The sequence below is a fragment of the Xenia sp. Carnegie-2017 genome, unplaced genomic scaffold, assembly GCF_021976095.1.
Source record: "Xenia sp. Carnegie-2017 unplaced genomic scaffold, XeniaSp_v1 HiC_scaffold_24, whole genome shotgun sequence".
In the NCBI taxonomy this organism is placed as follows: domain Eukaryota; kingdom Metazoa; phylum Cnidaria; class Anthozoa; order Malacalcyonacea; family Xeniidae; genus Xenia; species Xenia sp. Carnegie-2017.
In genome coordinates, this window is record NW_025813487.1 from 17,381,892 (window position 1) to 17,395,559 (window position 13,668).

Genomic DNA, 13,668 nt, shown 5'->3' on the forward strand with positions numbered 1-13,668 from the left:
GTTCACTTGTTCGTGATGATTTAAATTCCAACAACTTACCCAGATCGAATACACTGAAGCAGAACATGACAGAAAACCTCCAACTCACAAAGTTTTCATTTTGCGAAAAAACTTTTCAAAACGTAGCAGAATGATGAAGTAAAAACGTAGAAACGATGGACGTGGAATGAAGTGGAACTTGCATTGGTCTTATATTAAATAAATCTGTGTGGGCAGCAAGCGTCCGTTTAATATCATTAATCATGTCTTGAAATGACAGGTGTTAGTTTACACGTGGTAGGTGGGCGAACGCTTCACTTCCTCACTTTTCGTTTCTTTTCAATCGTATTTTTGTCCGACTTTTGAGTATGAAAACATGCGCTTAAGTTGTAATCAATGTCTGTAACTAATTTTGCAGGGGATGCAATGCACTTTTATGTTCTGTTTTTTAGATATTTAGACTCTGAGAATGACTGTTGTTTTTGGTGTTGACTGACGTTTCGGACAACCTTAGATGAAGATGACTCCCGCTAAGGTTGTCGAAACTTTAGTCATCATTCAACAACAAGAGTCTTTCTCAGGGCTCTATCTACATCCACAAACAAACATGTAGCTATACTCCCGGCTCAAACCATTTACTTTATATTTTAGACTCTTGGATTAAGTGCGACGACGATAAAATAACGCACATTACTGAAGAAGATGTTTTGAAATTATCCCGGGGAGGTAAGATCTTCCTCTGCCTAAGTTGATTATCATTGGTGATTATCATTGTGTTAGGTATCTGCTGCTGAAGTTTTAGTTGAATTTAGAGGAAGGGTTCTTTGAAAATTTTGTCAATGCTTTATGACCATGTTTTTGCTTCATTTTGTGTTTGGATTAGAGCCTCTCAATGGTATTGCAATTTTTATATATATTGCAATCAATTATCGTATCACAATGTCTAAACATTCTTTCAAATATAATGTTACCTTTCTTCATGCCGACTAAAACTTTTCAGCCAGGAAAAGACTTATTTTGCGTGGGTTTCATCGGCAATTGAGACGTTGAAGCGAAAGCGAAACAAAATCTCGAGCATGTGCAACCCTCGAACGTCGGTCTCGGGCTTGCACTGATCTTCTCTCGAGTTCTCCCAAAGGTCTCTTCGGTTTTCATAGGCCTGTGCAAACACAGTAAACATCTTTTATTTCTTAAATAATTTTAATCTAGTCTATTTTAATACATCATTTGCTCATCATTGGAGCACATTGAACATTCCATTATACGCTTTGACTTATCAATAGTCATTTAGAAAATTCATTAGCGCGAAGGAATAATCAAGAGCACTAGTCGAAAATCAATAATATTTATTTATGCCGCATAGCATAACAATAGGGAATATTAAAGTAGCATTAACGTGCATTCCATAAAATCAAATAAACATGTGTATACTTTGCACGAAAGACGTCTTTCCCAACAGAAATAGTCTATCGCAGATAGTCTTTTGCAATTGCAACACCCCACTTCTATGTCATACAAAATAGCTTTGATTTTATTTGAATGTCTGGTTTATTTTAATGATCCTTGGTTAAGGCTGTTTCTCCTTTAGGTGACTGGCATTGTGCATATGTGTTGCTATACGGGCCGAGAAGACTAGAAATAATTAAAGAATCTTCGTGATCACGTGATCTTAAGAAGAAGTGGATTTTGTACCTTTAAAGAATGCGGTATTGTGCCGATATGTCTATGGATTGATATCATCTTAAAATCTCCTGTTGAGTAATTTGTTTCAAATCAACACTGCAGTATTTTCTTCAGTGTCATCGAGACAGTTAAGTTTATATTGCCAACCAATTGACAATTGTCAAAAAAAAGATTTGTATTTTAAAGATTGATTATTTGTACATGGAGAAATTGTGTTTTCGATTTTTACAAATTCATTTCGATGAAGGCATTCAAATTGTAACTTTTTAAAATGGTGAACGACAGTTTTGATTTTACTTTTGCTTTTCTTGTCTTTAAAAACAGGTAAGCAATTTTTTTATCATTTAGTGTTTACAATACTTATGTTGTATGTTTAAAGTTTTCATTCGTTGTTACTCTCAACCACAAAGATTTTGTAAACATATTGTTGTAGGACAACATTGATTTAGAAAATAACGATGAGACGTTCTGTTGATTAACATGTATACTTTAGGGATACTATACACATGAGTACTTGACCGTACACTATACACATGAGTACTTGACCGCACACTATACACATGAGTAATTCTTGACTATACACTATACACGTGAGTACTTGACTATACACTATACACATGAGTGCTTGAGGTTACATTATACACATGAGTACTTGCCAATGTCAAGTACTGAATTTTTGTGTACCTCTTCTATTCAACGTATTGTAGGACACATTTGTATGACGTTAGAAAAAGTTTTGAGCGAAGAATTTAAGGAATAAATGTGTTACTTTTGTGTTCTCAACTTACATTTGTCTTTTGTTGAGCATCATGACTTACCTCTATCACCAAGACTTACATCTGTCATCAAATGTCACTGTATTTTACGCTAACTTGAGAATTTCACAATTATTCTTTTTACAAATATATCAAAATATAAACTATTGCTACTCTTGGATAATGAATAATTCAGACAGGGCCAACGAATACTGGGATTAAATTAATTTTATTCTTGCTAGTTCATTTGTGCTTAAAAATGTCCATTTGTCATTGCTCTGCACGATGATTAACGTTCACTCTTTAATGGAATTTATATCGCTACCGTATCGTTTTTTTCGTTCCATTGGTGAAAGTTATTATAATGGCCCGTTGAAGATTGGCACTAACTACAAAATATTTCAGCGTATTTTCATTAATGATCAGGTGCGGTATTTTTTATACATTTTCATCTGCATTGATTGCTGCAATTTTTATTCAAATATAAATGTTCACTTCGTTTCAGGGTGACTATTATTCCACTGACTCAAGTCCAGTGGCAGCAACTGCCCAAAAGCACAAGTCTTCAGGTTTGTGTTTGCTTTCAATAGCATAAGGGAAATTTATCGATGTCTAAAGTGCAATGCTTCAAAATATTTGTAAATCTCAGTACAGACAAGTGCCAGAAATTTTTTAAGGATGAGTAAAGATATTATTTGATGATACAGGCCGATTTAATTGCAACAAATAACTGCCTTAGTGATTTTGTGTACTTCGTCTCTAACTTCATTGCGTTCCAAACCTAACTTATAGCATAAATAAATCATGAATAGTTGACAGGGATGAATACATGAGGTGTGAGAGCGGTTACACCCTCAGTTTTAGAAAATGATAAAATGATCGCAAAGACAACATTGGTTGGTAATGTTATGATTTGTCATTCATTTTTATCTTGTAGACGTGGAAATACTGGTGCTATTGCTGGTGTAGTTGGGAAAATACCTTCAACTGAAATTCACATACCCATTTGTAATTTGCACCCTGTTTGAGGACATTAACCACATTTTATACATTCAACCACATTTGAAAACATTCATCTACATTTGAATACATTCATTTACTTTTTGTGTACATTCAACCACTTTTGGAAACATTCATGTACATTTAAATACATTCATCTATTTGTGTACATTCAACCATATTTGAATACATTCATGTACATTTGAATACATTCATCTATTTTTGTGTACATTCAACTACATTTGAATACATTCATCTACATTTGAATACATTCATCTACTTTTGTGTACATTCAATTACATTTGAATACATTCATCTACATTTAACTGTATTGAACTACATTTGACCGCAATGAGTGCTTTGACATCAACATGTGTATTATTGACATCTTGCCGTGTATGCACGTTCATCCTGGTTTGGTTTACAAAGTTTTACGAGAAATTGAGAAATCGTCTTTTGGTGAATCATCCATTTATGTTTCCTTTGTAGGAAAAAAGCGAGGAAAGAGTTGTTGGTAAAGTGGAAGTTGAGGCGAGATTGTCGAGATACAGCTACCCAAACAGGTGATTTTCATCGTGATCAATTAGCTGGGAAAATGTAATAGTCAGTGGCGAAGCAAACGTTAATTAAGGGATGAGGAGTGGTGTGATAACAAATTCATCTATGCACGCCTTTATGCATGGAACACAATGGAACTCAATAATGCAGGACATGCATATGTGGAATATATAGATATGTGCTACCCCTCCCCAGTTATCGTGCTTGCTACACCACTGTTCATTATGCATATTGTTTTAAAATTACTCGTTGTTAATGGTCGTATGAATTTTTGAGTTGCGATTCTGTTGTTTTATTGTACTTTGAATGTTTGTGATGTCGCTTTCAAAGAGTTTCATCATTATTTTGTAGCAGTTATTTCAAGAATGTAGGTCCGAATGTGGTCGTTAGTTATGAAGTGAATGGAGTAAGTACTGTTTAAACTTTCCATTTTATGCATCTTTACGTGGCTAACTTTAATACTTAAGTCATTTTTTTTGGGGGTTTGAGAGAGAAGAATTAATGTAAAATATAAAAAGTATCAGACTTTTTACTCAACATCTTTTATCGAACATTTATCGATTGGGCAATAAATGCAGAACACACCAGTGAGCAAAATATTTGCTTTGGGCAAAAATCCCAAAATTTAAACAGGCAAGAAAGTTAATGACATGACGATAAGGGAAACTGTAGATTACTGCCTGCAAATTATTGACATTTCCTTCATCTTTATTGAAACAGGTTTTCGCCGTTATTTCCTTTTTGGATTTTGATCGTTCCCTCCACACCATAGAAAGGTTGCTATGCATATTTTGCAGATTAAATTAATTTTTAGGCTTTGACATGCATACCTACATAAACATTGACTACCCTCCCACCCCACAATTACGAGGCTATTATAGCCACTGTATTCTTCCCTTGATGAGTTAAAATTATACTGCAATATGGGATTAGATTAGATCAGATGACATGAGTTTAAGATCATGTAATGATACAGGTATGCAATGTCAGGGGGTGGAGTTTAAGATAATTGCATGAGACAGGTATGCACTGTCAGGGGTGGAGTTTAAGATAATTTCAATATACAGGTCTACACGGTCAGGGGGGTGGAGTTTAAGATTATTGCATGATACAGGTATGCACTGTCATGGGGGTAGAGTTTAAGTTCATTGCATAATACAGGTTTGCACGGTCAGGGGGTGTTAAAATCATTGCATAATAAACGCTTCATGGTCAGGGAGTGGAGTTTAAGTTCATTGCATAATACAGGTTTGCTCTGTCAGGGGGGTGGTGTTTAAAATCAATGCATGATAAACGTCTTCATGATCAGGAGTGGAGTTTAAGTTCATTGCATAATACAGGTCTGCACTGTCAGGGTGGACTTTAAAATGAATGTATAATGCAGGTTTGCACGGTCAGGGTGGTGTTTAAAATCATTGCATAATACAGGTTTGCACGGTCAGGGGGTGGTGTTTGAAATCATTGGATAATACAGATTTGTAACGGTCAGGGGTGTGGTGTTTAAAATCATGATAATAAACGTGTGCATGATCAGGGGTGGAGTTTGTTCATTGCATAATACAGGTTTGCACGATCAGGGGGTGTTTAAAATCATTGCATTATACAGGTCTGCACAGTCAGAGGGTGGAGTTTAAGATCATTGCATAATACAGGTTTGCACGGTCAGGGGGTGGCGCTTAAAATCATTGCATAGTAAACGTCTGCATGATCAGGGGTGGAGTTTAAGATCATTGCATAATACAGGTCTGCACTGTTAGGGGGTGGATCTTTATGATTCTAACCATTGCTCCTTTTCCTTCAGGAATTTTTTTTCTTCCACATTATCAAGCTGATGTTTTATCAAAGTCTCACATCTACAAAGGTGATACTGTGTCTTTTTACATCCTGGAAAACAAAAGGTAAATTATATTCTTTGCTATAGCGTTGAAAGCTTGTACTGTTTCTCTAGATTGTATCACGTGCTTCATCACGTGCATTACATTACGTGGTTAAGCAATGAATGCAGTCTTAAGAATGTTCTTTCTATTTTGTGAAGTCTTTCTCCTTATTTCTACGTTTTGATATGCTACCTTACACAAGAAAACGCTTTGGTTAACGCTTATAACATGAACGTTAGTTTATTATTTACACGAACCATGTCCAATTTACGAGTCATGTCCAAATTGTTGTTTGTTTGATGCACTGCTACAGTTCATAAACCTCTATAGAAATGGGCAATGCTGTGCCGTGGAGTTGTTGCTGCTCGAAGCTTTTGCCTCTTGTTTACGTTCAAGGAATTATCTGCTCGCTCATTGAATCGTTTGGCTTCATCGACAGAGCTGACAAAGTGAACGAGGTTTGTGTTTGGGCCGTTGCAGTTGCTCCCTGTAGATCAATATTGATAATTTATTGTTTTACAAAATAAGTTTTATCAGTTATTTCACTTATGTATACGATTTGATCATTTGTAATTTATTTTTACACACGATGACTTCTGATTGGCATTTGACGTAGGATTGGAAATTTTCGGTTTGGTAAACGTGTCACGTGACTCATCTGACGTATTTTTGTGATAGCTGACGACAGCAACAAGTTTATTTTGGAAATTTGTAAAATTTGTTTGTAAAAACTTGGCCAATTATTTTGTCAGGTAAAGAAGTTCCCCTCTCAGTGGAGCGTCTACCAGAAGGTACAGTGAAATTTGATGATGTGAGCAAAGACACATTTCAAGGCACCATCGAGAAAGTACATTGTCGGACAAAAAGACAGGAACCGTTAAATGGTGTGATATTATACAACACAAGCGATGGTAGTTCACAGCAGCCATATTGGGAGAAAGATGTCTTGGGGGAGTTCACCGTCTTGACTTGGGATGTTGTTGGTTTTAAAATTGCTACAGGTAAATATGGTTTGTTGTAACTGTTGGTATTATTTCAACATGTGCAAGATCAATGAGAGATGATTTTGTTGATCTAGGCAAGGAACAGTTTAAGACTGATCGAGATATCTAGTATATATAGATTAAGTTACGATCGATAAACCAGGCGGGAATCGTACACAAGATATGATCTTTACTGATCATTAGAAAGAAAAGTTTAGAACTGATAGAGATCTTTAGTCTAAAAGAAGTTAGTTTAGTTTAGGCCTCTTCTGTAGTAACACTGGATCAATAAGAGATGATCTTTACAGTAAGAACTGTTCAGAACTGATAGAGATATCTAGTATAAATAAAGGATTTTAAGTTTCCTCTGAAATATTAGCCTAATTGGTTGTTAAAATCTAGGCTCTTATATGCCAAGTTTTACTTTGCTCCCTACTTCAGCCTCATATCTAATCTTAGTTAAAAATAACTTTGTTACTGTATCAATCGGTGCTAAATCGACAATTCTTTAAAACTTCAACTAGTCTTCCTTTGCTTAGACATTACCATGTTTAGAAGTAACATTTTGTTTTAAACTAGTTCGTTGTCCTCCTAATTGTTGATTGAATGTTTTGGTGTCTTGTTTAACATGCATGTCTGAACATTTGAAGAAAATACCAAACGTGTATGTACCTTACAGAATAACGAAGCTTTCAAACTATAGTTTTCCTTTGAGTGTTTCCAGTTGGATATGGCAACATGTCCACAATGAAAGAAATTAACAAATTTTTTCCGTGATATCGGAATATAAAGCACGCTTCCATCTTTTAGCCACTCAGTCAAGCGATACATCTCTTTCTTTTCGTGCAGATCGGCGTGATTCTTTGCAACGGAAATTCATCTCATCAAGGAAGTGGAAAGCAGCAATGGATGCAATGTCAGAGAAAGAGTAAGTTTTAATTCTCCTTTACATTTTCTAGTGTTTAGACTGCGTCATGAGGAAGCCATTTCTCCAAATTTAGCGGGAAATTGTTTACCTTTATCACTGTGATGGCAAATGTTAATTGCTTTGAGTTATGGTTTGACTTTACCTCCTCGTCTATGAGTATTTTATCCAACCACCCCGTCAAAAAAAAATTTACTCCCTCAAGTTGTACCTCCCTAAAAGGTATACTTGCTCGAAGCATTCAAATTTTCACAATGTATCGTTGAAAATAAAGGTTTGTCCAAAGTATTTTACTGTCTTCAATCCAAATGAAGATATGATTCGCCGGTGCAGTGCTCTGACCAACTGAGCTATGAAGTCACAACAGTGGTGAGCATGTCAATATTTGTTGGGCTCATGTTTTCTCGTGAAATGAATGTAATATGAATGTTTTATGCAGTGCGGTGTTTGAATTAATGAAGATATGATCTTCAGATTTTGCTGGGATTATGCGAGCATCGTTCAGGACTTTGAATAGGTGATTGGTCGAGCCTGAACTCATATCTTCTGTAGCTGGTGTGCTTGATCGAGTTATGAAGTCACGCCATTGGTGAGCAGGTCGGCAAAAGGCTCATATTTTCTCGTGAAATGAATGTAATATGAATGTTTTTATGCAGTGCGGTGTTTGAAATTAAATGAAGAGTCACCTGATTTTTTCAGGTCCTGGGACGATTGCTTAAAAATTGTCCAGCAAAGTGCGAAGATCATATCTTCATTTACTTTCAAACACCGCAATGCATAAAAACATTCATATTACATTCATTTCACGATAAAACATGAGCCCAACAAATATTGACCTGCTCACCACTGTGTGACTTCATAGCTCAGTGGTCAGAGCACTGCACCTGCACCGCAGAGGTCAGTCTGAACCGTGAGTCACCTGATTTTTCATGTCCTGAGACGATTGCTTAAAAATTGTCCAGCAATGTGCGAAGATCATATCCATATATTCCAGTTGGAATCAGCCAGCTATGACAAGGAAACCGTAAGATCTTGTCAAATAACAACAATACCGTAGCGATTTAAATTCCATTAAAGAGGAACGTCAATCGTATTGCAGAGGAATGACAATTGACATTTTTGAAGCACGAAATGAAGTAGCAAGAGGAAAATTAATTTAATCCTCAGTATTCGCAGCAATCCTGTTTTAATTATTTATTATTTAATAAAAGCATGCAAAATCAGTCGTATTCCTCCAATATATCTTGTGCTCTTTTTCTTTCTTAAGAAAACAGTTTTTAATTTTTCCAATTTTACGTGAATGGAGAACAATATGAGAGTGCACCATTGCTCTCTATCAAATCAAACCAGTTCTAATGTTATAATGCATTTCAACCAAATCCTTTCTATTTAAGGTCATGTTTGTGATAATCCTCTATTAAAAACGCAGAAAAGTTCCCAGATTCTTGGTTTACTGCCTTCCCAAAGAGTCGTAGTGCTGCTAAAGCAAGAATATCCAGTGGCAGTTCATGGTGTGCTTTTGCTGCAGATGGCAATCATTATCTTCAACTGAATTTCCCGAGTCTTTATACAGTTAACGTTATTGCAATCTTTGGAGACAGTTCAAGTTCAAGCTTTGTAACTAAATATCACTTGCAGACAAACATTGATGGTGTGAACTGGAAATCTGAAAATCCCAGAAGGTAACAGTAGACTTATCGAATTTGTATATTATAAATTTAAAGGAAATTTAAAAAGGAATGAAGTTATAAACTAAGTAAACTTTTAAATTGCTATTTATATACAAACTTGTGTGCAGATGTTGATTCAGTGGTGTAGCCGGCACGCAAAATTGCTGGTTCTATGTAAATTTCAGATCATTATCATTATTCATTTCTTAGAGATCTATTCTTTTTACAGTTGTTTTTTGAGCTCTGAGAATTTTACATAAGGCACGACCAAATTTGTGGGCTAGCTACGTCACTGTGTTGATTGTCTTGGTTACTCCTGCACTACGAAGGACTCTTGCATTTGATTATAAAGTTTAAATTGTAGCTATGTGCATGATTTGAAGAGATACATAGACAATGCATAAACTACTCTCCTCTGGACAGCGTTAAACAAACCTGCTTTTTCTCTAACCTTGCTCTGCAAATACACGAACATCTTTTTTTTTGTTTTATTCCAGATTTATCTAGGAAACAAAAATGGTTACAATGATGCGGCTATAGAAAAGTTTTCTGGTGGCCTTAAATCAAAAGCTTTGCGAATCTTTCCATTGAAATTTGTTGGTGCACCGTGTTTACGAAATTTGTGGTGGAGGTAAGAGGTAGAAAATATACCAGGTTTACTTTGCACTGAGCACTTAATTTTCAATATATAAAGTTTTTTCTCTGAGTATTAATTAAACATGAGTTAGTTGACAAAACAGAACAATTTTCCATGAAGGCTGAAGTGTTAGTTTCTTTTCTCTGAAATAAACTTATTGAAACAAGCCTTTCAACATGCAGTTAAGTTTAACACGTGTTATTGGAGAAGCAGAACACTTATTTCACTTAGGGGCTACACATGGTTCAATTTGTAGATTTTTCTTTTATCGTGCAGACTTACTCCCAGACAAACCAACAGATCTCATTGCAACCAAATCTGCATCGACGTACCTCGAGATATCATGGAAACATCCCAAAAAAACTGGTGTAAAACTTGGTACAAATATCTCGAATCCTCTTACAAGATATCTATTGATTTTGCTGAAGGATACTATGATTGTTTTTGATAAAACTCTGGAGGTAACTGACAAAAAACCGTACAACATTACGAATCTTGTTCCTTACGCAACGTATAAAGTTAATGTAACCGCTGGCAATTCTGAAGGCTTTGGTAGATCAACTACAGCTACTTTTAGAACTGCTGAAGATGGTGAGTTCATATCAGTTTTTGTGTATACATATCGGCTGTTGTTGCATTGATGGTGTTATTGCCATAGACGACTTTTGAAAGCTCAAATCTTTTCTGGTCGATATTTATTTCAATCATGTTTTTTTTATACTGTATTATATTTAAGTTAAGAATGACAGTGTACACTTGTTAGGACTTCTTTCTAAAGTGTATTGAATATTTTATATAAATCTTTCAAACAAATGTTTTTATTTTTGTTTAGTTCCCGAAGGTCCACCTTTAAATATTCAAATTGTCGCCTTAAGCAGTTCATCGTTATCAGTTACGTGGGAGCCACCAGATAAGAACAAAACAAATGGAAAGATAGTCAGTTACACTGTTTGTATTACACATTTGGAGAATGAAACCTGTTCAATGAAGTATATGATCAAGGAACAGCGTTTGGACATAAATCAAGTGAAACCAGGGACAAAATATTATGTTCGTGTTTTAGCTTCTACAATAGTGGGATCTGGATGTTACAGCAATGTTACATGGGTATTTACAAATGGATGTAAGTTGTCTATGGTTTATGCACAGGTTTGTTTAAGATAATAAATTTATTCAAGTTTATTTATTTAGTGGCACCTAAACTGTCCACACGGCAGATTGGAAATACGTTGACTTATTTGTTGCAAAATCCAAATGTGGAATATCGGTAACTATGTATTTTACTATAACAAATTATTGTAAAAAAAACTTAAAGGATTTTAAAAGTATTTTTTGAGTTTTTCGGATTCATGGCTAAGTATAGGACAGTTGGTTTCATGTGGGATCGAGGTAGTCTAAATATCTCTCTTGGGAAAGCTTTGATGACTCGTCGCTTTTCTTTGGCATTGCGGATGCATGCATAACTTATATTTTAACCATTAACAAAAGCAGAGGTTATGCATGTATTTTAAAAAATGTTTTGCCTTAAATTTGCAGATATTTCTATGTAGTCGCGATGAAAAATGTCACAGAAGAGAGTCGATTGCCTTCTAACTTTAAAAACACAGACTTAGTGACTTATTCTAAGGCCATATCTTCCACACAACCAATGCCGTATATTGTTGCTGTAGTCTCTCGCAGAGACTTTAAGCCTGATTTTACACTTGGTCATGGTGAAAACACAACACGGCGTTCCAATAGTGAAAATTATTATAATGGCCCGTTGAAGATTGGCACTAGCTACAAAATATTTCAGCGCGTTTTCATAAATGATCAGGTGCGACCATTTATTTACGTTTTCATCAGCATTGATTGCTGCAATTTTTATTCAAATATAAATGTTCACTTCGTTTCAGGGTGATTATTATTCCACTGACTGGAGTCCAGTGGCAGCAACTGCCCAAAAGCATAAGTCTTCAGGTTTGTGTTTGCTTTCAATAGCATAAGGGATGTTTATCGATGTCTAAAGTTCAATGATTCAAGATCTTTGCAAATTTCAGTATAGTAAAATGCCTTAAAATTTTTAACGATGAATATACATTTTGTTTGATGATACAACCGATTTAATTCCTACAAATAACTGCCTTAGTGATTTTGTGTACGTCTTCTCTAATTTCATTGCGTTCCAAACCTAATTTATACCATAAATAAAATAATGAATAGTTAACAGGGATGACTACACGGGGTGTGAGAGCGGTTACACCCTCAGCTTTACAAAATTGATCGCTGAAAGACAATATTTGTTGGTAATGTTATGATTTGTCATTCAATTTTATCTTGTAGACGGTGGAAAAATTGGAGCCATTGCTGGTGCAGTTGTAGCTGCAATTTTGCTCATTATTTTTGTCATATTGGTCATTCTTTTTGTTAGGATCAATTCAAACTCTGCTACAGTGCAGTGAACTGCGTATTGTAGTTATTTGACGGCTACTAAAAGTTCTCAAAAATGGGGGAAGTTGAATTTTTTTCGCGAAATTATTAGACGTTTTCTGAAGTTTAACGTACTATAGAAGAATATGATTAAGCATAGAATTTTATTTCCTTTTTAACTATAAGAGTGAACGAGAGTGAATGATTCTGAAGAGTATTTGAAAACAATTTGGAACATAAGATCAAATTTTGGGCTAAAGATGTAGTCAATATTTGAAATAGAATAATAGTTGTAATACTTTTTATCTAAGTACATTAAATAAGAAATAAAGTTAAATTACAAACAAACAGTGGCGTAGCATGCTCAGTAATTTATTTAAATAAGTTAAACGGGATTTTCATTCATTCATAATTTTGGAGTCAATGGAATATATATGAATATGTACACACTGTCATCTCATTAATTTACCTGACGTAAGAACAGAAGTTTTAGTGGATGGAGTTTACTTTGTTATCAACTATGTTAGTGTTAGTATAATGTTGCTGCTCTTGTTCTTTCCTGCTTTTGCTTATTATCCCCATTATAATGTTCATTTTAAACTCATCCAAAGTTATCGAGTTAATTGAATTTTCTGATAATTTGATTGCTAGAGTGCTAGGAGCATTATGTTTGGCTGTAGACTAGAGATCAACGAAAAAAGAAATGGGTTTGAAGCTACCAGACAAGATTTTACAAAACAAGAAAAATGCATATGATCTCCCAACACGTCCTTCTCTCCTATAGTTTTTTGTCAACCCCTCTCCTTGTTTTTCAACACTGGCCGGAACACCCACCAAAAGACTGATCTAGGTAGTCGGTACTAAACTTCCGCAACATTAAACCCGTTTAAAATTTATATTTGCGTTCGAATTATGTTTGAATTATGAGTAAAATATCAAATTGTTACAAATACAGAAGTACAGAATATCATTCAGAGATTCTCGACTCTAGATATGAAAAATATAGCCAACCCTATCACGAGTTTCTCCGATTATGATATATGAGCTTTCACTTGCTAAGAATATGAGCAGACGAACCCTAAGTAAAACAGTTTCTTCTCGTCATGTACTATCAAGTAGCCTATTGATATCTTCAAGTAATCACGTGTTATTTATAGTTCAGTTGCTTTTTTGTCCGCCTCCTGCTCACTTAA

General features: G+C 35.1%; 2 protein-coding genes and 2 long non-coding RNA genes across 5 annotated transcripts in view; all 4 read left to right on the forward strand.

Moving 5' to 3' along the window:
* LOC124451622 (zinc finger protein 845-like) overlaps nt 1–13,668 on the forward strand; it is a 59,195-nt gene that overhangs the window by 2,740 nt on the left and 42,787 nt on the right. The window lies entirely within an intron of this gene.
* Nucleotides 4,360–6,184, forward strand: LOC124451649. The gene is made up of 4 exons (XR_006950596.1): nt 4,360–4,380; nt 4,695–4,750; nt 5,776–5,872; nt 6,165–6,184. It is a non-coding gene; the product is annotated as an uncharacterized LOC124451649 (long non-coding RNA).
* On the forward strand, nt 6,238–9,188 carry LOC124451646. Of its 2 annotated transcripts, XR_006950593.1 has the most exons (4): nt 6,238–6,309; nt 6,604–6,852; nt 7,684–7,762; nt 9,154–9,188. It is a non-coding gene; the product is annotated as an uncharacterized LOC124451646 (long non-coding RNA). The 2 variants fall into 2 exon arrangements; XR_006950592.1 differs by lacking the exon at nt 9,154–9,188 and having other exon boundaries at nt 7,684–7,893.
* On the forward strand, nt 10,293–12,823 carry LOC124451626 (receptor-type tyrosine-protein phosphatase F-like). Its single transcript, XM_047002247.1, has 6 exons — nt 10,293–10,657; nt 10,899–11,189; nt 11,258–11,333; nt 11,603–11,882; nt 11,962–12,025; nt 12,389–12,823. Exons 1-6 carry the CDS (start codon nt 10,501–10,503, stop codon nt 12,505–12,507), a joined length of 987 nt encoding a protein of 328 aa, XP_046858203.1. The 5' UTR covers nt 10,293–10,500; the 3' UTR covers nt 12,508–12,823.

What these genes read in the sequence shown, in the direction of transcription:
- LOC124451626 (XM_047002247.1), top strand. Translation starts at nt 10,501, where the DNA reads ATGATTGTTTTTGATAAAACTCTGGAGGTAACTGACAAAAAACCGTAC. An exon ending in TTTTAGAACTGCTGAAGATG is followed by an intron (nt 10,658 to 10,898) that starts GTGAGTTCATAT and finishes ATTTTTGTTTAG; the next exon opens with TTCCCGAAGGTCCACCTTTA. An exon ending in ATGGGTATTTACAAATGGAT is followed by an intron (nt 11,190 to 11,257) that starts GTAAGTTGTCTA and finishes TTATTTATTTAG; the next exon opens with TGGCACCTAAACTGTCCACA.